General features: G+C 45.0%; 1 protein-coding gene across 3 annotated transcripts; it reads left to right on the forward strand.

The window, feature by feature from the left end:
• The first annotated feature begins 13133 nt into the window (after positions 1 to 13133).
• Positions 13134 to 19195, forward strand: LOC119277288 (DNA-(apurinic or apyrimidinic site) endonuclease, chloroplastic-like). Of its 3 annotated transcripts, none has more exons than XM_037558543.1 (12): positions 13134 to 13280; positions 14515 to 14671; positions 14755 to 14852; positions 14937 to 15016; positions 15279 to 15515; positions 15602 to 15879; positions 16035 to 16145; positions 16719 to 16856; positions 16938 to 16985; positions 17656 to 17736; positions 18366 to 18525; positions 18771 to 19195. In XM_037558543.1, the coding sequence occupies exons 2-12, from the start codon at positions 14582 to 14584 to the stop codon at positions 18890 to 18892; spliced, it is 1443 nt and encodes a 480-aa protein (XP_037414440.1). In that variant the 5' UTR covers positions 13134 to 13280; positions 14515 to 14581; the 3' UTR covers positions 18893 to 19195. The 3 variants fall into 3 exon arrangements, with proteins under 3 accessions (XP_037414440.1, XP_037414439.1, XP_037414438.1); XM_037558542.1 differs by lacking the exon at positions 13134 to 13280 and adding an exon at positions 13290 to 13466 and having other exon boundaries at positions 14937 to 15001; XM_037558541.1 differs by lacking the exon at positions 13134 to 13280 and adding an exon at positions 13291 to 13466.
• The last annotated feature ends 7760 nt before the right edge of the window (positions 19196 to 26955 follow it).

Raw genomic sequence — 26955 nt, forward strand, 5'->3', positions numbered from 1 at the left:
GGCACCTCTCCGACGAGCCCCCCTCCTCGCTGCGGCTGGTTCTTCCTTCACCCCGGCGAGCCCCCCACCCCCTGAAAATCGACTGACCCAAAAGTCGATTCAGTCGACCAAAGTGTAGCTAAACTGGAGCAGCATCGCAAGCAAGAGCAAGAGTGAGAGCAGCAGCGCGAGCAAGAGCAATAGCAAGAGCAGAACAAGTAGGGGACTGAGAGCAAGAGCAGAGCAGCAGCGCGAGCAAGAGCTAAAGCAGCAGCAGCTCCTACTGATGTGGACGTCGCCGCCGAGGGAGCGACACCATGGAGGAAGTGGCCGGCGACGACGTCGTGGATGGAGCCGCGCCGTGTCGGCTCGGGACCGAGCGTTGGCAACATCGTGAGATCGAATCAAGAAGAAAATGTGGTGATTAGTGTACAACCTCTTTGGTGGCGCCGATTAGGCCGCAGCTTCATCCAAGGAAATGGTGATGATGATGCTCTTCCGGTGGTGCAGGTGAAGATGGCGGTGTGGGAATGGAGGTGGCGCAAATGACGAGGGGAACATCGGGGCAGCTCCTTGGAGGTGGAAGACGGGGTGGCTGAACCGGCGGGACGATGAGACCGATGATGGATCCTCATCCAGTATGGTGGATGAGGGACGTCGAGGTGTTGCTGTGGACGACGTCATCAAGGAAGAGGCTCCGGCTAGGTGGCGGACGGAGGAGGGTGTGGGGCTTCGTCGTAGGTTTTCGCGGCCTCGGTGTACAAATGGGTGAGCGGATGGGATAGGAGTGGGGAACCATGCCTTAGAGACGCGCTTGTCTGAAATGTGGGGTAAGTTACAAAAGTACCCCCACCGATTTGAGGCGGTTCTTTTGGTTCAGGGGTACCATGGGCATTTTGCGTGTCGGGATTTCACAGGAGGTGGGAGTTTTCGCGCGCGTTGTAATTTCAGAATAGCAAGGCGCGGGTTGAGATGGAGGGAGTTGTCGGAGCACAACGAGACAAAGATATATCTTAAATATTTCGGGCTAACAAGGCGCGGGTTGAAGAGGCGGGAGTTTCGTAGCACGATAGACACAGACGCTAGCTTGAATTTTTGGCATAACAAAGTGCGGCTTGAAATTTCGGGAGAACGAGCTTAACGTGTACCCAAAAAATACAATTTGCACCTCAACACGCACAACACACACATAAACACCATTTAGACTAGAGTAAGGTACACGTGCATTGCACGCATGAGATTTGGGAACCAAATTATGAATAAATACCACATTATAGCATGTAAGCTTTGAGTCATATATGCATGATGTAGATGTTCGTTTAATTCTTATAGTTCATTTCTTTCAAAATCATCTAGTTTTTATAAGAAAACTAATCTATTTTAAGATTCATGCAATTGTGCGTTGCATAAAGTAAGAACAAATAATGGCAAATCTACGGAAGATTCTAGAACAAAGAAGAAGTGCTTGTGTTTTGATGTTTGTGCATTATGCTTAAGTTCAACCATGGAGTCTTCTAGATTATACATGTGGCGAAATCTGGTAGAATCTAGATGATATCCAATGGCCATTAGTGCTCAAATTTGCCATCTTTGGACCATCGGATTCGCCTCATCCAACGGCCATCTTTCAAAGTTAAAGTTACCCGCACACAATATAAAAAAATATAAAATATAATATATATAGGGGTATAGATATAGATATGTGATGCGAAAGCCACCCATCATCTCCAATTAGAATAGTGTGTCCATGCACGGATGCGACGTGGCCAAATGATGTCTGCCGTCGGTATCTCAAATTCAAATCAGTCTGACCTTGTCCAAACCAGACCACGCAGATCTCCGTTATATTCATGCATGCATGGGTTTCAAACATCAGGATCTCTTATTCAAATATTTGAATTCAACTTTACATTGATTATGACCTCACCTAGTCTTTTACACCCACACAGTCGTCTTGTCTTTATAATTGTACCACTAACTTTCTCTCGTGCATGCATGCACACACACTACCAGTCGGCATTATCCATCGCACACATGCAATTTTTTTCTTCAGGTCGGTCTCCCATGAAGGCACACACCCACACACATCCCGCTCTCCATCATATCAGGCATTCTTTATCTCTCACGCGTGCATGCGCAACGATCGATGTTCCTCTATGTATGTGTGTATATAGCTAGGTCTTTCATAGTTTTCCACACAAACCGATCAATTGATATATCTAGTGAGGTCTCACCCTCTTTCCCACATCCACATCGATCAATCTATACCTCTCTATATAGGATTAATATATATAGCTAATACACCCACATTAATTATATATCCAACGTCCCCCTCTCATCACCTATGCCTTCTGCTTCATCTCTCAAACGCGCGCACAATGGCGAAGACAGGGGGCAGCAAGGGCCCTCCCCCCCCCCTAACATCACTATATATCGAGGCTAATATGAATGTGATCATTAGACAATTGCTGCTAAAAATGGTTTAAGTTCATGAATTGACCCTCCTCGTAAAGGATTAGCAATGCTTGGCCCCCTAGCTCATCTATTTTTCATGGCTCCGCCACTGCACGCAACAGCGCACGTTCTCGCCCCCTCTATCTAAATATCAATCTCGCACTTGTATACTCCTTCACAGTCTCCCTCCACTCGGCCCCTCGCACCATCTTCCAGCCCCCCACCGGATTTTGCCACATGTACAATCTAGCAGACTCCATGGTTGAACTTAAGCATAATGCACAAACCTCAAAACAACAGTGGTTCTCTTTTGTTCTAGAATCTTCCGTATCACAACTGCCCAAACTTTTTTTCTAGTTGAATTGCCATTATTTGTATTTACTTCATGCTTTACAACGCACAATTCCATGAATCATAAAATAGATTAAGGGCTTCTTTGATTCAAAGGATTCTCAAAGGAATTTTGGAGGATTCTAATCCTTAGGAATTTTTCCTATCTTGGTTGTTTGATGCATAGGATTGTGAACCATAGGAATTTTTCCATATGATTCATTTGCACTAGATTTCATAGGAAACATCCCATCCACTCAAACCTCTTTGAAAGAATTCTGCATTTTTTCTATGCACAATCAAACACTCATACAATCCTGTAGGATTCAATACGAGATTCCACTATAATCCCATGTTTTTCCTATTCCCGCCTTTTGGAAGTCCTACGAATCCAAGAGGCCCTAGCTTTTTTATAAAAACTAATTGATTTTGAATGAGATGAACTATAAGAATTAGACGAAGGTCTACATCAGGCATATATGACTCAGAGCTTACATGCTATAGTGTGGTATTTTATTCATAATTTGGTTGCAAAACCTGATGCGTGCAATGCACGAGTACCTTACTAGTACTTCGAGTATGTGCAAAACACATAAATTAGAATTCCAATGGCACGCTACATTCATGAAGCCACATGGCACATGTGGAGGTGTTTTCGCGACCTCCTTGTGTGGATTGATCACAGTGATGTGCTGCTGGTTCCAGAAGAATGTACTCGTCCTCCCTGAGCCATATTGTCGGTACATGCACGAAGCGAAGATGTGCACGCACGCCACGCACGCACTCATTCCCTCGCACGCACACGCGGGTACACGGGCGGACGCAATTTTGTACCAAGATCCACCCCATGTGATAATTTGACGCATGTAACGTTGTTCACTTCATTGATGGTCAATTAATACAGCGCATGCAAATTGAGTGGATGTGAGGGCGGAAGAAAGACATTACTACTCCACTGCGTGCATGCGAGTAGTTAAATCATGGGTTGCTAGTAGTACTTCCATTGGTCTCCTTCGTATTTTGTGCCAATTTTTGACAGTAACATAATATTTACGCATTTGAGCAGTGTAGTCTACTTGAAATTTATGTTCCAGTAAACTCATCGAGCGCCGTTTCAGGCCTCGAAACCAAAACCATCAATTAATCTTTACCTTGTTCCCATCCCATTCGAAAGCCTGCTCACACCTACTAGTATGTACCAAACCTGAACGTGTTCCCACTATGCAAGTATTAGTACTAGTGCTAGTACTTAGGTTATAAAAAGAGGAACTACCTAACCGAAAATTACTCTACCTTTCCTCCTCATAAGTGCTTCTTCTTCGTCCGTCCTTGCCATGGCCAGTGAGCAGAGCTCTAGGTCGAGAACTACTCATAACAAGGAAGCGACAACCAAGGTTGCGGAAAAAAAAGAGGGCTTGCCGCCACACAGAGACCTCGAAAGATCTCTCACGGGCAGGCGATGGCTCCCAGGAGCGCCCTATCCGCGGAGCCAAACATGCCGAGCCGGCGGCGCTGGATTTGTTATCCCTTGACAACCAGCCCGATCAGCTCAATAAGCACCTCAACAAGCAGAAGGAGTTCATCCAAGGCTTGATGCAGCTGCTGAAGGAGAGCCCCGACGACATTCCCGCTGAGCTCAATAAGCAGGGGGAGTTGATCGCTGGCTTGGTGATGCTGCCGAAGAAGAGCATTGCCTCGGAGAAGAAGGCGACCGGCGAAATCCTACAACTGCAGGAGGACAAGGCGAAGCTCTGCCACGAGCTCGACCTGTTGAAGGAGAAGAACGCCGACTGGAAGAAGCTGGATGAGAATAGTAGTTCCTCGATGAAGATGTTGTAGTCCCTCGTCATGGAACAGAAGGAGGACTTGGCGAAGTTCCACATCGAGCACCCGGCTGCTGTCAAGGTACGTAATGCGGCCGTGGAACAGATGATGAAGGCTCGGGTCAAGAAATCCCGTGTCATGGACAGAATGAAGAAGATGGCGGAGGAGACGCGCAAGGAGATGGAGGTCATGTAGGCGATGAAGAAGCAGTTACGACTCCGTGGCGAATTAGATCATTTGGGGTGATAATCTTCCGTCTTCTTTTGCTCCTGTGTTTCATCTTTTGCTTCGGGTGTTTCACCGCACGTGTCACGTTCTCTGCGAGGCATGAATATAACAATGCTTTTTTGAGGGAATGAATAGGACAATGCTAACAATGAGATGACTAGCAAATTAGATCATTTTTTATCGCCATATGGCACTGGGCTGCTGTGTTTCGTGCTCTTCCATCGTAGTACTACTCCAGTGGAGAACTTGAGTATACCGCATGGTACTTTGCTCCTCCTTAGGTCGTCGGCGTATTTATACAAGCAGTCAAATCACAAGGCCCCACCTTCCAGCAGTAATGAGCCGTCAAATCACAAAGGCCCTCGCCTCTCGTGAAACCGACCAAGCTAGACTGCCCCGCCCTCTACCTTTTAAAAAATGTATACTTTTGTACAATAGTAGTATCGATGGATTGCGCCATGGAGCAAAACTTGAAATTAAAAAAAGGTGGTACATATAGAGAGCGCTCGTCGCCAAATTATGCATATAGTACTATTAAAAAGTCTAGTCACAATAATGGTGTCCAGTACAACCCACCCCTCAAATAAAACTAAGCATCCTGGAATTCTTTGACAAAACTAAGCACCCTGGAATTCTTTGACAACTAAACTGCTGGCTATATGATGTTGGCCATATATATTGTACGTATATAATGTGAAGAAACAAGTGGTAGTACTATACCAACTAAAAGATGAAATGTAAGAAATACTAGTATGTACATACTGAAGAGTTAAAGTAACGAGAAGAAACATAACATAGTGCTGCTGGGGGCTCAGCACAACACACCCCTCAAATTAAACTAAGCACACCTGAAATTAAACTATGCAACTAATCCGGTAGACACTGCATTAGAATCACCATGAGCAACGACACTGCCACCTTACTCGGAGTTCTTGTCCACGTCCTCGACTTTGTCCTTGTCCCTCTTCCTCTTGGCTGATACTTCTTTGCTTAAACCACACACTTGGCTCTTGCTCTTCATCCAACCCTTGTAGATATTGAAACAAAGGTAGCCATCCATTGCAGCGTAGTGGATGTGATCTATATCTAGTACATTCCGTTGCCACGCATAACGATGAAACGTGTATTGAGGTTTCTCCAGTTTACCGTACGAAGGATGAACCATGGCTCCTGCCAGGGTCAGCATTGAAGGCTGGCCACCGGTGGGCAGCAGCGGATTCTTCTGGAGGTCGAAGGGGTTGCCTACAATGAGGCCTATCTGACCCAGGACTTCTTTGTCGTTCGTAAAGTCTACAGTAACGAATTTGATTAGGTTGCTCTCGAGGAAGTTCTTAAAGTCCAGGCATTCAACGTCGGCATGGCATATGTGCTAGACCAAGCATAAGTCATGCACGCAAACCTGGATCACGGCGGGTTTGTTCCTCTCTTCGTCCTTTAGATCCTTCTCTCGTCCCAGGACTGTGGTGTACTCAACATCTAGCCCAGTGACCCAATCATCATCTGAGTTTTCGAACATGCGTCTGAAGCGAGAAAGGCATCCTTTCACCATCGCAGAAGAATGGGTGTAGATGATGTCAAAGTCATCGCTGGTGATGGTTCTAACCTTGTAATCACCGCCTATCATGGAGATTTGGGACGCCATGGATTTGGGAGGAGGGTTAGGCTTAGTGGAACTGCCATAATGTGAAAGGACGGGACGACTAGGAGCAAACCGCCGTAATATTAAAGGTCGTGCGGGGACGAGTAGGAGTGAACTGCCAGCGTGCGAACGACAGGGTAGTGGCTTTCCATTCTCCCATGATACGAGCTTCTGAGAGCCCTTGGATCTGAGATCGAACGGTTGCATGGCGTGATTCTAGACCTATGGGTGAATATCCTATCCTGGACGGTTATTCTGCAAATTTTCAGCAACTAAGTATGAGAACGTTTGATCTCAGATCCAAGGGCTGCCAGCAGCCCGTATCATGGTCGCGCCTACCACGACCGTCGTGTCGCTCACGCGGTCGCGCCCTTGGAGATTTAATATGGTGCGTTAGGCTATCTGATGTTGGCATGTCATACATAGTCATCACTTAGTCACTCATACTACAACAAGGTTAGCTATAAGGTTGGCTATAAGTCTATTTTTTACTTCTCTCTATGTCTTTCTTCGTACTCCCTCCGTCCCATAATATAAGAACGTTTTTGACACTAGTATAGTGCCAAAAACATTCTTATATTATGGGACAGAGGGAGTAGTATTTATTGCATTTGCCAACGAGTGACCTCTTCCAATGAAATGGTGTGCTTATTAGTTTTTTTTGCTAAGTTTGCTTCATTTAATTAGCTATAGACTCAAAATTGTCTTTTCACCTAGGTACACGCGCTTAGCACCGTTTCTTCCTTGGGTCACCAAACTAGTCTCTCTCTTCTTGATTAACTTGCCACATAAGACTTTATGCCTATGTGGCAATCTTAGCACCTGTAGGAGCAAGTAGTAAGTACAATAGTGCGCTTTACATGGCATTTTTGCATATGTGGAGGAAAGAGAGGCAAGGAAAAAGTGGAGAAGTGGGCTCTCATGCAAGAGCCAGCCTCTACTACATGGTGGAGCATTGGGAGAGGCACATGTATGGAGGTGGTCAGGAATCGGGAGACTCACGCCGGTCGTAGCGCCGCAGTTAAAATGATAATGGCAAGTCAAATCACGGGGCCCCACCTGTCCAGCAGTAACTCGCTGTCAAATCACACATCCCTACGTTTGCAGCAGCCTACTCCCTCATCTTCTCGCGTCTCTGTCGAACCTACTAGGCGGAACTACCCCGCCTACAGCATAGGAAAAGCCCCGCCCTTGACTTTTAAATAGTATTAGTATACTAATTTTGTATCCATGGATTGCGCCATGGAGCAAAGCCTCTAGAAAACGGCGGTACACATGTACGGAGTATACAGCACGCCCGTCGCGTTCGCGTCGCACCCCAGACAGTCGGTCGGTCTGGCACGCTGCTCTCCGAATGGAACCCGCGTCATATTGCGTTTGCACACACATGTGGGACCGCAATTGAGAACCGACCATAGGCACACTCCCCGGCCCCACAAGTCGGGTGACTTAATAGAAGAGGGAGACGAGCGATAGTACTAGAGAAGTGTTGTACTACGTTGTTGCCAGGACGATCCCTGCAAAACACAGAAGATCAGTTCGTCCATGCATGTGACCAGACTCTAGCAGACACGCCTGGATTGGATTTCGTCTACATATCGTGCATGCTGTGTTGTACATGGCTGTAGTTGTGGTGAGAAATCTAAAAAAAGGTTTCTTGTCATCTTGCAAAATTAGGTGTCATGTGCTTCGGATCACTGCAAGGGTTAAACAGCGACAACTGAGTTGGCCTAGTCATTGGGGGCACATGAACGAAGACTACTCGGCTGCCATCTAGGTCAAGCCGGCTATGTTAATTAGGACATCTATCAACGGACCCCTTTTCTATGAGTTTATCTTTGATTTGAGCTTTGTTCCTTGTCTAGTTTGTCCGTCGGGATTCATGTTGTCTCCTTTGGGCAGTGAGGTTATGATTTCTTGTCATGTGGCATTTTTTCGTGTTATATGTTATAATCCGGTGCTTCAGATCAAAATGACGACAACTGCGCCTCCAGGCCACATGCATGAAGACTTCTCGACAGTCATTGACGAGGTCAAGCCGGCTCCGGTAGACAAAATAAAACTAGTACTCCACTATATAGGCAGGAGCCTCCGTGCTTGCTTGCTAGTGTTGCTCTCTTCACACTATCTCGTCCTCTCCAGATCTAAACACAACAGCGGCGGCGGTAGCGACGGCCGGCAGCCAGGTTCGTTTGTCATATTTTGCAAATCTCTCGTTCATGGATATTGTTCGATCCACGTGCATCTAAAAGCTACACCACCACTACCCTTTTATATATTCCCCTCAATATATGCCGGTCGGTCGATCTAACACCTTAATTCTATCTAGTATTACTCCTTAGTTCAATTAACTAGGGTCTGTCTAGGGCATATCTCAATGTGCTTTAATTATTGCACATCTAGATGGTTTAATCAAGCATAAAAAGAAAAAAAAAGAAAAAAAAACTACCCACACGAAACTACGTGTAAGGTCAATAACATAAGACTTAGATATATAGTAATAGTGTAATACTTATGACACATCTAGATACTCATTAGTTTGACAGTTTTGACACTAATCACTCCATCTAGCAAAGTACGCTCAACGCACCATATTATATACTAATAGTAGATATGTGTTTAGATGCTACAACTTTTACAATGGGTTAGATCTAAAAGTGTTCTCATTTAATGTGTTTTATGAAAGAATGTTTTTTGTTGTCTTGGTTCCCATGCGAAGATCTATATCTAGATTAACATAAAGTAATTTTTTTTGTACTCACTAAATAAGTTGTCATATCAGAAGTTTTTTTTCCTTAAATGGTAAGCTTTACATATACTACATACTCCATCCCGAATTATTTGATTTAGATTTGTCTAGATGCGGATGCTTTGACTCAAAATTGTTTAAAAACGGATATACGTGTCTAGATACATCCATATCTAGACAAATCTGAATCAACTAATTCATGACGGAGAAATAGTACGTAGAGCATTAGGACGGCCCCTATACCATATTTCGCCGAAGTACTAAAGCTTACCATTTAAGGAGGTGCGTGAGAGGTACTCCCTTCGTTCCAAAATAGATGACCCAACTTTGTAATAAAGCATCGTCCGCGGATGATGAGCAGGGCGAGCATTACGTGCAATGGGGTCGTGGGTCTAGTTTCCGGGTTTGGGTTGGCTTAGTGTAGAGAAAAATCGCTAGAAAACCGGGGATTTTTTGTCAAAAAGGACCACTTGTCGAACACAATTGACAGAAAAGGCCACCCCTATATCACATTGAAAAAACGGACCAGCTGGATCGTGGCGACAGGCGCGGCAGCCGACACGTGGCGCCTGCCGCTACGTCCGGGGGCGGCAGCCCCTGCCGCCACATGCCCAGGCGGGCAGGTGGCCTGCCACAGGATTCGGCAAACGGGACGGAAAGGAGGCTGTGCAAGTGGGCCCTGCCGCCTCCTGGTGTGGCGGCAACACTGTGCAAGACTGTATACTTCTTTGGACTGCGGCTTCTCCACGCGAGATGCATCGTTGTGCACGCGCTGCATGCATGCATGCAAGAGGCAAGAGAGAGTGGTAATAATCAAGGGAGAGAGTACTATTTCTGGGCTACATGCACGCATCGCATTCGAGGGAATCCCATGCATGTACTACTAGTAACTACACCGGATTATTATTAGCTACAGTACTGCCGCCACACCAGGAGGCGGCAGGGCCATCTGTACAGTGCTCTGTTCCGTCGCGCGTCCGCTGCGTTAGCAGAATCCTGTGGCAGACCACCAGCCGCCGGGGCCTGTGGCGGCAGGGGCTGCCGCCTCCGCGCGTGGCGGCAGGCGCCATGCGTCGGCTGCCGCGCCTGCCGCCACGATCCAGCTGGTTTGTTTTGGCAATATGACTCAGGGATGGTCTTTTCTGTCAATTACGTCGGATGTGTCTTGGTTTGTCTTTGTGACACGATGGAAAAGCCAGGAAGGCATTTCTACAAATGCGAGCGGCGGGGTGTAAGTTTTCTCACCAAACAAACACTCCTTCATCATTGAGATTTAACCAATGTATTTTTGCCCTCTCTATCCAGGTTGGAGGTTCCCCGTTCTGAAAGTAGGAGAACAAGTACATCACCCTCCTCGATGCGCCCAAACTGAAGCTTATATGAGAAGGAACTTGGTGGTGTTGATGAATACTGTGTGGGACAGGGGCGGAGCTGGAGCAAATGTTACCCGATGCACCACTTTAATAAGGCATAAAATTTTCAAACAATGAAGTATTGAATAAAGGTGTGTTTCATAGCTTTTAGCACACATTATTGGATATAATTGAAGGTGTTTTGTAAAAACAAAATATAGACATAGAAATGCTTACGATAATAATAAAACAAGGGACACAATTACTTGAAAAGGCTGCTTTGCATTTCCAAATTCCAGAATACATTGCCGAACAACAAGGTTTAATAACCTACAAGATACAAATAGAATTAAACTTACTAATAAAATGCCCAAATGAAAGTAGTATGACTAAAGAACTGAAAATTACCTTTAATACTTCTATCCGATCCATGAACTACTCAACCACTTTGAGCATTGGTGACCTCTTTCATTTCTTCTTCCTCCACATAACAAATAATATCATCACTCAAACTTTTCTTTTGAGAAGAAACTTGCCCGTGGTATCTGTATTTGACAGGTACAAATTACAAATTAGACATGAAGACTTGCATAGACAAATAAACTATACCCTAATTAAAACCCTAGAAAATGCCCCGTGCTTTGCCAAAACATAGTGATTTGTTATATTCGCAACAAGTTTATACGTTATTGTTGCAGTTTGTAATCAAGATTAGGACAAGCAAGACAAACGGTCAATGGAGCTACCACAATTGTGTGGCCTATATAGACGCATGGAGACGAAGGTGAAGGTTCAAGATTGGAAAGGTTGAGAAATTACCGAGCGCCGGATCTACTCACCGGCGTGCAGTGTCGCTCGCGTGCGGCGCATCGTTACCGTGTGAGGGCCAGGCTGCGTGGCCTGCGGCGTCCGGCGGCCGGCGCGCTGCCGCTGCGGCCTGTGTAGGCGACGGCGACGCGTATGGTAGTCTGGCATCATACGCGCAACGCCAAGCGAACCGTCGTGGGTGCGTATGTGAATACAGGCGTGTCGTGCTGTCGTGCGTGCGTACGTGAGGATCGATCAAGCGAACTGACATGGGCCACCCTGATTAGGCAAGCAAAACTGTCGTGCGCAGGCGTCCTGCTGGGTTGGGCCAATGCGGAGCCGTGGCTGAATAGGGCTGACCCTGATGCACGGCACTTGGGCCACCCTGATGCACCGGGCCTTTCTAATTGACAAGTACTATTAGCAAAATTTTCCAGCCGTATTCCTGTGCATACGGGCCGGCCCAATGGGCTCCGCCCCTGGTATGGGATGAATGCCGTGTGAGAAGGAACTTGGTGGTTGATGAAGGATATTCTCTACACACTGACTCTGTATCTAGCGGCAAGGAAGAGCTTGAGGTAAATAAATTTAAGATACATCTATGGCTAGCCTACTAAACATGGCAGGTTGGCCATAAAAGTGTTTAAATCTATGTATCTCAAGTGTGTCTCGCGAGGAGAGAAAGTGACACACATGACAGGCTGGCCATAGATGTGTCTTAAATTTTTGTACGGCGAGTGTCTTTCATCTCTCTAGATATAGAGGTAGTGGGCAAAGGAGATCGTCACACAACTGTCGTCAACCAAACTTTTCCATAGTGAATTTTTTGAAATGCCCACGAGCAGAAAATGCCACACATGACAGGCTGACCATAGACGTGTCTTAAATTTCTATACCTCAAGTGTCCATCCTCTCACTAGACATATAGACAATTGACAAAGGAGACCCTCACACACGTTTCATTAGCCAGCAAGTTCCTTCTCCTCTAAGCTCCTGAAGCTCTTGGATATGGGCGCATCGAGAAGGAAGGTTTTTTCCTCTGCACATTGTATTCATTTCATTATTTTTGTTGAAAAATTTAGGGGCAATTTGGTTTCTAACCACAATTTGTCACACTTTAAGTTAGGCAAATTTGATCAAGTTATGCGGCCTTCGTTCTATCACATCTAATATAAGATATTTTTTGAGAAATAAACCCCACATGTTATACATATAGAAAGTGTAACAAGATTTTTTTTAGACAAGTCAAAGTGTGGCTAAGAACTTAAGCACCAAGATAAGTCAAATGTGGCAAATCTAAGGCTAGTTCTTTTGGCCGATTTTGAACCCTTTCCAGCTTCTCTCAAAACCTCCAATCTAATCGTTTGACAATCTTACATAGTTAGGATCTACTCCCTCCGTTCTAAATTACTTGTCTTAGATTTGTCTAGATACGGATGTATCTAGACTCATTTTAGTGCTAGATACACCCGTATCTAGACAAATCAAAGACAAGTAATTCGGAACGGAGGGAGTAACTAGTTAGGATTGTCAAACGAATGAATGTATAACCAGCTTAGATTGTCAAGCGAATGAGTGCTTGATGATTTTGGGAGAGTCTCTTAACTAGCTAGTTAAGGTCCCCTAACTAGCTAGGTTTGTCGAACAAATGGATGTTAAAAATTCTGAGAGAAGATGAGGAGAGGGCTGATTAGCCAAGAGAACCGGCCCTTTTCTTAGAACTGGCCCTTAATCATCATAAACCAAACATGCCAAATTCCTTATTCTTCTTGGTCTCTGACATCATATTACCATTTTGCCCCTGTTGAATGGATGGACTCAATCCGTCATTTGCGACCGCCGAACACACCACACCGGAGTGTTGTGCCGCCGTCCCGTCGTGAACAGCAGGGGAACAGCGGCGGCGTTCCTCTCAGCGGTAACGTCCCCCGTGTGCTCCGCCCCTCCGCCCCTCCATTTTCTTGAGTTGAATGCGAGGTTTCTTGATTGCATAAACCCTAGTTTCGAAGTGAGGGTTCGGTTCGCTCCACGTCCCGCCGCCTCCACGCACCCACTTGCAGATGCAGCTGCTCCTGCGCTGTGGCTCTCTCCTCCGTCTCTACGAGTACGGCTGTCAATCCCCCTTGTGTGCTTTTCAATTTCCTTTTGTCGATTCGGGTTCTCCGCACGCCGTAGGGCAGCAGCTTCCGATTTGGGGGATAATAGAAGGGGTGGAGTCCTCTCCATTTAGGAATTGTAGATCGAAAGCAAGTTTATAGGGCCTCTTTGATTCGTAGGATTGCAAAAACACAGGAATAGGAAAAACGTAGGGTTGAAATGGCATGTCCATTGGATCCCTATAGGATTTGAGTTTGTTTGATTGTGGCATGGGGAAAGCAAAGGATTTCTTCCAAGAGGTTGGAGTGGATGTTAGAATTCCTGTGAAATGCAGTACAAATAAATCCTTAGGGAAAAATCCTACAAGATTCAATCCTACGAATCAAACGACTAACGTAAGAAAAATTCCTAAGGATTCCAATCCTTCAAAAATCCTATAAAGATCCTTTGAATCAAAGAGACCCTTATTGGGGGCTCAACGGTGTTCTGCAATGTGCTGCCCTGACTTGCTGTCATGGTGCGGATGCGGCTTTATGGGTCTCTTTGATTCAAAGGATTTTGATAGGATATTTGAAGGATTAGAATCCTTAGGAATTTTTCCTACATTGATCGTTTGATTCGTAGGATTGAATCCCATAGGATTTTTTCCTAAGGATTCATTTGTACTACATTTCACAGGAATTCTAACATCCACTCCAACCTCTTGAAAGAAATCCTTTGTTTTTCCAGTGACACAATCAAACAGACTCAAATCCTATAGGGATCCAATGGACGTGCCATTTCAATCCTACGTTTTTCCTATTCCAGTGTTTTTACAATCCTATGAATCAAAAAGGCCCGTATTTTTCTTCTTTTTGTGAACAGCATCCAGTTAACTACAGTATTTTTCTATTAGTATGAATCGCCGAAAACATTATTATCCAGTAGCCACGATGTTTATTTAATTTGCTGTGCATTGAGGAAATTGGCACGGTCATCATTCATATGGATCTAATGTCTCAGGAATCACTTAGGATGTTTCTGCAACACGTGGTGAAACAACTTGTTGTTTACAGGTGTAGCGGTGGGCTTCCAAGAACAAATTACAGTTGTAGAAAATTAGTGCTTCCAATACTAAACGTGATGAGTGAGAGGACGCGGATTACCTATTCACGTAGAGCTGTCTCTAAGAACAGTGAGATCAAGAAAGATGAACAAACAGTCATAGAAAAGGTTAGTATTGTATACCCATTGTGCTGACATTTGTCGTTTATACATCTCATGGTCAGAAATTCATGTATTTTTTGGAACCATAGGAAGATGACACTGAAAGCACATTGGAGATAGAGCGAATCAGAGGTGACCCTAGTATGCTCCAATCCATGACAGTGAAAGAACTCAAGGAACTCACAAGGTTCAAAATTTTCCTAGCCTCTCCTTATTGTATGTTTCCGATAATTGATTTACCCATTTAGTTTTGTATGCCATGACTTTGAAGGACGATGGGAGTTGCTGCGAGAGGTAACAAGAAAGATTTGGTATCAGCTCTGATGGAATCTCTGGGTGAGGAAGTAATTGGTATGACTTACTTGCAGACCTCTAGTGGTACCATTGAACTACATTCATGCTTTCTTTGTATAGACTCTACATGCACCTCTACAACCTCCTGATTCAATTATGACTTCTGCCCTAGTAATATGAGACAATGTTCAGTTTTTCCCGAGAAATTGTATCGTAGGTAGTAGGTAGCCAGAAGAATAGCAATCAGTACGTGTTAGTGTATACATCTATATAGTGTTGCAATAAGCATTTTGGCTGGATGCTGATTCTTTTTCTGCAGGTAAAGAGGGAGCATCAACCATTGAGCAGATTGGCCCATCAGAAGTACCTTCAAAAAGAAAAGGTGCTGCTTCAGTAGTGGTTGAACAAAAGCTAGAAACTTCTGAAGTTATTTCCGCAACTCCTAGCAAGAGAAGTAGAACCAAGCAGAAATCAATTAAGGGCACCACTCCGGAGGAGAACCCTGTGACTACTGTCAAGATAAATAAAACATCACACAAGAAGGAAACAGTTGTTGGTACGCTCATTGTTTCACCAGTCTTGATCATTTCTGGGCTAGAAAATTACTGCTCTCTTGGCTAACTATGGGATTGTCTTTCACAGCCAATGGTGCTATTGCAAAGGCGGGGTTGGGTCTTAATGTGGATGGTGCAGAGCCTTGGACTGTACTTGTACACAAGAAGCCACAGGCTGAGTGGATTCCGTACAATCCTAAGGTCATGAGGCCTCCACCCCTTAGCAAGGATACAAGGGCACTAAAGATTCTATCATGGAATGTCAATGGACTGAAAGCTCTAGTAAAAAATAGGGGCTTCTCCGTTCATGAGTTAGCACAGAGGGAGGATTTTGATGTGCTATGCCTGCAAGAAACGAAAATTCAGGCAAGATATTTGTTATTACAAAATGATCTTGTAAAGATAGGACAAGCGCAGTTCTGTCTCGCAAAGCTGGCATCTGCCTTTTGTCCTCTGAAAATTTTGCTGTACTTCATTCACTCGAATAGTTTATCAACAAATAGTTGCACTGTTTTGCGCAGGAGAAAGATGTTGACGTCATCAAGGAAAGTCTACTTGAAGGGTATACCAATAGTTTCTGGACATGTAGTGTGTCAAAGCTTGGATATTCAGGGACTGCCATAATTTCACGGGTATGGACTGCCATTCTTGCACCCTAGCACCACCAATTTTGTCAGTGCTTCATAGTTCAAAACACTTACAAATTTTCATTGGTTTCTTCTGTTGTACTGTGTTTCAAGTTCAACCAATTGCAAGGAATACTGAATGGAATTGGAATAAAATACTAAGTGCCCAAATGTCCCCTTATCTAGGAATCACCCCATTATACCAGTTGGTTCAGCTCCACTGATACTGATGTTTTATTTTGGAATCTTTAACTCCAGATTACGTGAAACTTAGAAAGGAAACGATTGAAACATAAGCGGTTAAACGCTCGAGCTATTAGTTTGCTTCATAGTTATCCTTCCATGATATTAACACATGTCACCTGATTAATCATTGTGCTGTGCTTTCTGTAATTTTTTATGGATGTTAGACAAGGAGATCCATTATATCGCTGTGCTGTTTGCACTTTTTTGTACTGCTTCAGTTGATCATAAGGGCACATTAACAAGTTAGGAATGTTTATTGTCAAATACAGTAACTTTGCTTAGCATGCCCCTCATATTCCATATCTCTTCATCATGTGTCCTGCACTTTTGTAGGTGAAACCACTTTCTATCAAGTATGGGCTTGGTGTACCAGACCATGATACAGAAGGGAGGATTGTGACAGTGGAATTTGATGATTTTTACTTGCTAACCGCTTATGTGCCAAATTCCGGTGATGGTCTCAAAAGATTGGTAATATATTGCTGTAGTTTTCATTCTGGTATGCATCACTTGAGATTCGAATCTAATCCGTGATTATATGTTACTGTGTAGACTTACAGAGTCACAGAGTGGGATCCATGCCTTGGTAACTACATGAAAGTATGCTCGCCTTGCCTTCTACTTTTATTTATATTTGAAATAATTTTCTTATGCCTTTATACCTTTGCCTGTCACGTTTTTTTCTGGAAAAAGACGAAGTTCTGAATTTCCCCATTGTTTCATATTGTTATTTGTCACTGCATTGATTTCCCCCATTCCTATTCTTAGTCCTTCTGTTCATTGGACATGTTCTCCAGTACAAGCAGTTGTGGTGGATATCTATTTTATCTGTTTTCTGTGGTTGCATTTAGGGTTGGTGTGTTGTCCTGTACATTTGCACATACCGAAACTTAGTAATAGCTAAGAATAATATAAAGTGCCTTGTTAGAACTTTGGAGGTACATGCCACAGTTGGATGTTAAGGCCCCTAAAGTTTGCATGGAAACCTAGTTAGGGCTGTGGACCTTGACATTGTTCAATCCAACATATTGGGCATCTTTCATCATGCAGTATGCGCCATATCTCCATTGTTGGCTATTTTCATTCCCTTACTTTACCTTAATCGAGTTAGCACATTGGAACCTCTCTGATGTTGTGTTTCTGTGCAGTTGATATCATGTGCAAAACTACGCTGTTAGTTAAAAATGCACGATTATGTTCAAACATGATGCCGGCCTCCTTCATTTTATCATGTTTAACAAAACCTGACAAATTTCGTATGATTATGCAGGAATTGGAAAAATCGAAACCTGTCATACTAACTGGTGATCTTAACTGTGCGCATCAGGAGATTGATATACATGATCCTGCTGTAAGTAGTCGTTAGTTTGTATCACCTACATGCTTGAATATCTGTGGTACAGAAAATTTACTTTATGCTTAAATATGCGGTGTATGCGCTATTCCACTGGTGTATGACCACAAAATTCATTTTCAAAACCTTGCTTATCATGTTACTAAAATGGCTCCTCCTGGACAATTACTGAGACTTGAACCCAACATCTCAGGTGTTAAGTTAGCCACACCAACATACAAGTACATCGATGTGTAGTTTGTTTATAATGGTTGTTAGATTGAAAAGTACGTAAGCACTCAGTATACTGCTCAAAGGGTGATCTATATTATGCAAAATTGCTGCATGCTATGTATTTCAGGTTGTGTTTGTTATTTCACTGTCCAAAAATATGCTTGTTAGGAATACAATTATCAAGATCCTTGTAAAAAAGTAGAGCTACTGAGAAATCCTGGCCCAAATTGTGGAAAATAACCTTTATTGTGTTGTTATCGGACATGTTTTTGGGTGGCCTGTCAGTATGTCACGTTGTCTAGCTCATGGATGTGACGGCTGGCCTGATCTGTTTTGGTACTGATATCATTTCCACTCTGACCTCCCCAAACGTTCTGTGTTACATTTTCTTGTATCTGTTACCTTTTGTCCAGGGAAATAGTAGAAGTGCCGGCTTCACAAAAGAAGAAAGGAAATCGTTCGAGACTAATTTTCTGTCCAAAGGGTTCGTGGATACGTTTCGGAAACAGCACCCTGATGTTGTTGGATATAGCTACTGGGGTTATAGGCATAATTGCCGGAAGACTAATAGAGGTATGAGCTCGATGACTCGAGCCCGACCTTACCGCAAAAACCAGAAACCACTCCCTTCATTGTTTATATTTACTAGCACGATCTGTTAGCAACCATTTAGGCATTTAACATTTATACCCATCTATTGTTCAGTTGACAAATTTTGCTGTTTGATCATCCCAATGAGCCTCACTTGTTTCGTCATGTGGGAGGAAAGTATGCTCATGGTTTTAACATGTTGCCTTTGTCTGTTGGCGGATACACAGGTTGGCGCCTGGATTACTTTCTCGTGTCGGAGTCCATCGCGGAAAGAGTCCACGATTCATACATCCTTCCCGACGTTTCTGCCAGTGACCACAGCCCGCTCGGCCTCATACTGAAGCTCTAAGCGAGCCCCGGCCTCATGCGAAACTTGCAATCTAACTTCTGGGGTTGGTTTGCAGCGTTGCCTGTTCCGGTTTGCGCAGATGATTTTGCGTCAGTGAAACAATAGGTAGTACTTCAATGGATATTGGCTGGTGGTCATTGTACCAATCCAGGGTTGTAGCGTTATGGTTCAGCATGAGCCTTTTGGGGAAATACCTGTCCCGGCTATGTGTTCCGGCTGACCTTTCAGACTTAACATGAAACTGTTCCTCCGATTGTCTGGGTCAGATATGCTGTGCTGTATTGTTCGAAGCAATTTTCTCAAGACTAAAACCTGTAGAGTATAGACTACAGAGTGCCTATCAGATAAGTGTGGAACATGCGTTAAAACAAGAGTCTATTCAGGAAGAAGAAATCTACGGTAGAGCTAATATGCATGGATAGTAAACAAATACGTACTTCCTAAATATAAGTCTTTTTAGACATTTCAAATAGACTACAATATACGGATTATGTAGACATATTTTAGAATGTAAATTCACTCATTTTGCTTTGTATGTAATCATTTGTTGGAATATCTAGAAAGACTTATATTTGGGAACGGAGGGAGTAGTTCCGTAAAAGTTATATTTTACAGTTTCATTTTTATCTTGTACATAACGGGTACAAGTATGAGATATGGTCTTCGAGTGTACCTGGATGCAAAATACAATTAGAGTGGCATAGTCCGAAATTCTAGCTGTGTGAAGATCGCTGGTCGGGGCATCTTCGACGCCGTCCATCAACCCGAACGTGTTTGCGGACTGCGATAGTAGAGCTGGCCATCCAAACCGGTGCATCAAACATCCGGCCTCCTTCTTTTGACATGCATATCAATAAAAATTTAGCACATGTAAATATAAGGGTAAACATACGCAATCACACCCTAAATGCGCAACCGGATGTTCAGAAGTTTTTTACATGCGTCCAATCCCAAAAGTTGTTGGTCCGGCTATCCATGCAAAAAGTTCTCCTTTTCTTTGCCTCCTAGATGGGTTGTGCCTGCTAAATTATGCACTGTGCAACTGGCTCCATCAAATCGGACGTCAAATGCTTCAACATCCTAGCATGATAGGCTTGCACGTTCTTCGCCGCATCGGGATTCAAGTTCGACATCTTCATGGTCAACATCTTGGCGGCGGACGGCTCCCCCTTCGGCTCTATCGCGGCCGTGGATGGTGAAACGGGTGGGAACTGGGGTGGGTGGCGGTGGCGATTAGACGGAGACAACAAGGAAAGGGCGGGCTTACATGCGAAAATAGTGTGGAATTTGTTAAACATATCTTGCGTCACAAGTATATGAGATAGAGATAGGATTTTTATTATCTGTTTAAACTACTTTATCTCTTCTTCTCTATCTCCTCATGTATCTCCCTTCGGTTGGCAATCTCCACCGAACCCTGTAATCCTCTCGATCTACAACGATCGCTCAGTCAATATATACATGCGGGCTCTCATGTATGAGGGTTGAGACGCTTCCATCATTCTCCACATGGTATACAGAGCAGGCTCTTCCGATTGCATCTAGCTCGTGCCTCCTACCTCTCGACACCTACCCATCTCCTTCGCCCCCAACCTACGCTTCTCTCCTCGCCGCCACCCATCCCCTCCACCATGTCTTCCTCCAGTACTGCCGTCTCCTCCACCCTTAATTACAACACCTCTGAACCCCTGACCAGGACGAACTACGTTCTCTGGAAAGCTCAAGCCCGATCCCAGATACTGGGCGCTGGCCTCTATGGCTACATCGACGGCACCATCGTCGAGCCTCCCAAAACCCTCACCACCAAAGATAAAGACGGCAAAGATCAGGTCATCCCCAACCCTGCCCATAACCCCTGGCTCGTTCAGGATCAACAGATCGTCGCATATCTCTTGCGCAATCTGTCCAAAGAAGTTCTCATCCAAGTTGCTTCCCTTGAGTCCTCCCACGCCATCTGGACTGCCTTGGCCACTATGTTTTCCGCTGTCTCGCTGTCTCGTGCCAACAATCTTCGCGCTGCACTCACTAATGCTCAGAAGGGCTCCATGTCCGCCTCTGCCTACTTTGGCCAGATGCGATCTCTCTCCGACGAGCTCACCGCGGCAGGCAAACCCCTTGGAGACGGGGAACTCATCTCTTTCATCGTCGGCGGACTTGACATGGACTATCAACCCATCATCTCCGCCCTCGACGTCCGCACCGAGCCCATCACCGTCGATGGTCTCTTCTCCCTTGTGTCAAACTTCGATCAGCGTATGGAGATGTTTCACGGTGCTGGCAATGGCGGTTTCAAGTCCTCCGCCAACATCGCCTCGCGGGGCCGTTCTGGTGGTGGAAACGGGGGCTACCGCAAAGGAGGGGGTGGTGGCTCTCGCGGCGGCGGCGGCTACAACGCTGCTGCTGGTGGCTCCAGCGGCGGCGCTCCTGGCGGCTACTACATGGCGGGCGGTGGCAGCGGCCATCCAAACCCTAACTCTGGTGGTGGCTATGGCGCACACCAGAACGGCGGGGATCACCAGGGGGGTTCTGGTGGAGGCGGCGGCTACTTTCACCAGAACCAGAACCCTTCTGGTGGTGGCGGCTACAATCGCCGCAACAACAACAGCAACCGGCGCCCTTTTCAAGGGTATGAAGGGTATGAAAACAAGTGTCAAATTTGCAAAAAAAAAACCATATTGCAAAAGACTGTGATTGGCGCTACGCCGATGACAAAAACTCCCAAAAAAAGAAAGTTGCAGCTGCAGCCGACGTGTCCTATGGCGTTGATACCAACTGGTACATGGACACGGGTGCCACCAACCACATCACAGGCGAGTTGGACAGGCTGACTATGCATGAGAAATATCGTGGCCATGATCAAGTCTACACTGCGGCAAATGGTGCAGGTATGGAGATAAGTCATGTTGGTCAGTCCTTTATCAAAACCCCACACAAAAATCTCAACATCAATGACATCCTATATGTTCCTAATGCCTCCAAAACGTTGTTATCTGTTCATCGTATTGCTCTTGACAATAATGTGTTTCTAGAGTTTCACCCATTCTTCTTTTTGATCAAGGATCAGGTCACGAAGAAAATTCTCCATAGGGGTGTCTGTATCGAAGGCCTCTATGCTTTGCTTCCCAAGTATTGCCAGAACAATAAACAAGTGTATGGTGCCATCAAGCTTTCTGCTGAGAGGTGGCACAATCGCTTAGGTCATCCTTCTTTTTCTAATGTTCATCAGATCCTTAGTAGAAATAAACTCCTAGTTGTTGGTGAGAGGAACTTAGAAACCATTTGTGATTCATGTCAACGAGCAAAAAGTCATCAATTGCCATATCCTGTGTCTACTAGTGTTTCCACTAAGCCTTTGCAGCTTATTTTTTCTGATGTGTGGGGTCCTGCCCCCACCTCTGTTGGTAGACACTCTTACTATGTAAGCTTTATTGATGATTACACCAAGTACACATGGATATATCTCCTTAAGAAACGTGCTGATGTGTTCCAAGTTTTCCACAACTTTCAAGCTCTCGTTGAACGCAAACTTGATAGCAAAATTATTTCTGTACAGTCGGACTGGGGGGGGGGGGTGAGTATGAGAAACTGAATTCTTTTTTTCAAAAGATAGGTATCTCACATCACGTCTCCTGCCCACATGCGCACCAACAGAATGGCTCTGCTGAACGCAATCATAGGCACATCGTTGAAGTAGGGCTTGCTCTTTTAGCCTCAGCTTCAATGCCACTAAAATTTTGGGACGAAGCCTTTCTCACTGCCGTGCATCTCATCAACATGTGGCCTAGTCGCACTATTTCCAACGAAACTCCAACTGAACGCCTCTTTCATGTCACACCAGATTACACCACACTTCGAGTTTTTGGGTGTGCCTGTTGGCCAAATCTTCGTCCCTTCAACACCCGTAAGCTTAGTTTTCGGTCTAAGCAATGTGTTTTCCTTGGGTATAGCGCTCAGCATAAGGGGGTCAAGTGCTTAGATGTTTCCACCGGACGTGTGTATATCTCACGTGACGTTGTGTTTGATGAAACTCAATTCCCTTTTACAAAACTCCATCCAAATGCCGGCGCCATTCTCCGAAAGGAAATTCTTCTCCTTCCTCCGCATCTATCCGGCGTTCCGCGTGAGGGTGATGATATTTGTACTGACCCAACTTTGACTAATCCATCACCTGTTGCACCTGAGTTTTGTATTTCAGCAGAAAATGGTGAAAAAACACTGATTCAGCAGCAACAGAGGAGGAAACAGGCGATCCAAGAGAATCTACATCGGGATCGGTGCCCCTGACTGCGTCAGCCCCGATCGTATCCTCCTCGGGATCGCTGCTGGGCCAGTCCCGCCCGATCGCGTCACGCTTCCCCACCGCACCAGCCTCCCCGCGTGCGCCGCACCAATCGGCTGCAGGGGGCAGCCCGACCAGGCGGCCTGCGCTGGACCCCCCAGGCGAGGCGCGCCAATCATCTAACGAGGCCAGTCCGACCAGGCGGTACCCGCCGGTCCCGCAGGTCTACTCCAGGCAGGACCCTGCGACAGGCTCGGCTGGACGCGGCGCGGTTCACGTGCCCGATCCGCCCGGATCTTCTGCGGCCGCCTCTGCTGCTCCTTCCACTACAGTTGCCACAGAAGATCCCGTGTTGTCAAGCGGATCTGCCTCGGGATCACCAGAACCGCGTCCGTCGCCGTTGCTCGGATCTTCTGCGGCTCCTCCGCCGCTGCCTCGTACGCGTCTACAGGCAGGCACTATTCATCCTGTCAATTATAAAACTAAGTATGGTTTAGCTACCTCCAGTGACTCCGCAGGTGAACCTCGCACTGTCACTGATGCTCTTGCTGATCCCCGCTGGAAACAAGCTATGGATGAAGAATTTCGTGCCCTGCAGAATAACAACACATGGCATCTTGTTCCCTATCATCCACGTTGCAACATCATTGACTGTAAGTGGGTCTATCGCATCAAACGACGATCAGATGGCACCATCGATCGCTACAAAGCCAGACTCGTTGCTAAGGGGTTTAAACAAAGGTATGGACTTGATTATGAGGACACTTTTAGTCCTGTTGTTAAAGCTGCCACCATTCGCCTTGTACTGTCTGTTGTTGTGTCTAGAGGCTGGAGCCTCCGTCAGCTTGATGTTCAGAACGCGTTTCTCCATGGTGTTCTGGAAGAGGAAGTTTACATGAAACAACCTCCTGGGTATGAAAATCAACACAAACCGTCTCATGTTTGCAAACTTGATAAGTCCCTTTATGGTCTCAAGCAAGCTCCTAGAGCATGGTATTCACGTCTGAGTTCCAAACTGATAGCTCTTGGGTTTATTCCTTCCAAGTCAGATACATCACTGTTCATTTACAAGAAGTTACAGACTGTTATTTTTGTGCTCATTTATGTTGATGATATTATTGTCACAAGTTCCTCTGATAAGGCAATAACAGCTTTGTTGCAAGATTTGCATTCAGATTTTGCACTAAAGGATCTGGGAGATCTTCACTTCTTCCTTGGTATTGAAGTAAAACAGAACAGTGATGGTGGTCTCCATCTTTCTCAGGAAAAGTATGCGACTGATCTTTTGACCAAGGCTGGGATGAGAGATTGTAAACCATCTCCAACTCCACTTTCCAGTGCAGAAAGATTATCTCTTACCGAGGGTGCACTCTTGGATCAAGCTGATGGCACCAAGTATAGAAGTTTGGTTGGAGCACTTCAGTACTTCACACTTACACGACCTGACATTTCCTTTGCAGTTAATAAAGTGTGTCAGTTTCTGCATGCACCTACCTCAGCTCACTGGACTGCTGCTAAGAGAATTCTACGATATGTGAAGAATACCTTGGGTGTTGGACTCACCTTCAGCAAGTCCTCATCCACTCTTGTTAGTGCTTTTTCTGATTCTGACTGGGCAGGTTGCTTGGATGACAGACGGTCCACTGGGGGGTTTGCAGTTTTCTTTGGACCTAATCTTATCTCTTGGTGTGCCAAGAAGCAAGCGACAGTGTCACGGTCAAGTACTGAGGCAGAGTACAAAGCACTGGCCAATGCAACAGCTGAGATCATCTGGGTTAAGGCCATGCTAAAGGAACTTGGAATATATGCTCAAACACCATGTCTTTGGTGTGATAATCTTGGTGCCACATATCTTTCTGCCAATCCCGTGGTTCATGCAAGGACAAAACACATTAAAATTGATTATCATTTTGTAAGAGAAAGAGTTGCAAGCAAGGAGTTGGACATTAGATTCATTCCTTCAAAAGATCAAGTTGCAGATGGGTTCACAAAAGCTTTGGCCACAAGACAGTTTGAAGAGTTCAAGCGTAATCTGAACTTGAGAAGTTCAGACTAAGGGAGGGTGTTAAACATATCTTGCGTCACAAGTATATGAGATAGAGATAGGATTTTTATTATCTGTTTAAACTACTTTATCTCTTCTTCTCTATCTCCTCATGTATCTCCCTTCGGTTGGCAATCTCCACCGAACCCTGTAATCCTCTCGATCTACAACGATCTCTCAGTCAATATATACATGCAGGCTCTCATGTATGAGGGTTGAGATGCTTCCATCATTCTCCACAGAATTGTCCAAATGCGAGGGCTTCGTCTCGGTTTTGGCTGGGCTGAGGTGTCGGACGCCTATGTGGCGGCTGTCAGATGGCTGCAAACCTCCCCTCAGCTTAGCTTCCGATTTAATGGAATTCAAACATGCGGACCGTTCTACGGACATTTGATGCACGAGTTGGATGACACAAAGTGTCCGGATGTACAGTGGCGTTTTGATGGACAAAGCTGGAGATGTCCTTATAGTCAGAGAGAGATAAGCACCATTGTCCCAACCCCTAGCCGCCATCAAAGATCTCCTTCACGCTGCCGCTTCGGTCCTCGTCCACTCCCATGTCTGGCGGCAAAGAGGAGTAGGACCCATTTGTCCCATTTTTCTTTTCCTTAAGTTCTTCCTGACGACCTCGCCAAGGTAGTGGCGTCCGATTTGGCGTTAATGAAGGGCACGTGAGATTTTGTATTGCTATACCTATTGGTTCTCTTTGGATCTTGGCAGTTGATGTGTCTGTCAAGAAGAACAATTGGCCCGTTACTGGTGCAACGACTTTGACATTGTCTTCTTTTCTCGAACTCTCTAGACTGGTGGTAACAGGTTGCAAGCCTCTACTTTGAGTGATGCTCCAATCAGTGCATCTTCAACGTTTTTTAGATCTCGTCTCAAGGGGTGAATGTATATTGTGGTCTTTAAAGCCTGGTATGACGAGGACGTTTGCATGTCCCTTTTATTTATTGTTAATTTAGTGTGATTTTTAATTTCTGATGAGGCAACGTATAAACGGAGTAAGAAAAATACTACTCTGTTCGATCCATATTATTTGTCGCAACTTTAGTAGAACTTGAAATTTTCAATGATTTTTATGTTTTCTACTGGTCGTTATGCGTCTAATTGTCTTTTCATTGTATAGTATTGACTAGTACTCCCTTCCTTCGGAAATATAGTGCGTCCGCGCTTCCCGAGGTTCAACTTTGACCGTAAATTTAACCAACAAGACCGACTGCGGCGGGAGCAAAAATTATATAACCGAAAAACTTCTTTTGTATACGAATTCATTGGTATAACTTTTGCTCCCGCTGCAGTCTGTCTCATTGATCAAATTTATGATCAAAGTTGGGGCACGGAAACCAAAAGCACACTATATTTTGGATCAGAGGGAGTATTTTCTTTTATAGCAATTATGGAGAAATAACATACCTTTGGGTGTATTTTCTTTGAAGAAGAAAAAGCTGAGCTTACATACAAACTTCACTCAACTGACTGATTAAATTCTAAATCCTGAGTTATCATACAGAGGGTTGCCAACCTTTATATCGTTTTTCGGACGGTTAGATCTTGGAGTATTTTTTTTAACACAGTACAGACGAAAAGAAAAAAGATCTTGAAGTATTTGCTTAGGCGAGAAGTTTAGTTCGTCCCCGGCAAGCCAAGTTACCGACTCACGGCTCACAGGGGCGGCGCTCGCCAAGTCCAATATAAGCGAGTTTAGCATGCCCAAAGGGGGAGGAAAGGTGTTAAACC

The sequence above is a fragment of the Triticum dicoccoides genome, chromosome 3B (genome assembly GCF_002162155.2).
Source record: "Triticum dicoccoides isolate Atlit2015 ecotype Zavitan chromosome 3B, WEW_v2.0, whole genome shotgun sequence".
Taxonomy (NCBI): Eukaryota; Viridiplantae; Streptophyta; class Magnoliopsida; order Poales; family Poaceae; genus Triticum; species Triticum dicoccoides.

Bases quoted from the DNA above. Each gene is read 5' to 3' on its own strand.
- LOC119277288 (XM_037558541.1), top strand. From the start codon at position 13,423: ATGCAGCTGCTCCTGCGCTGTGGCTCTCTCCTCCGTCTCTACGA. The intron at 14,853-14,936 runs GTTCAAAATTTT...ATGACTTTGAAG, and splicing joins GAACTCAAGGAACTCACAAG to GACGATGGGAGTTGCTGCGA. The intron at 16,986-17,655 runs GTATGCTCGCCT...ATGATTATGCAG, and splicing joins GCCTTGGTAACTACATGAAA to GAATTGGAAAAATCGAAACC.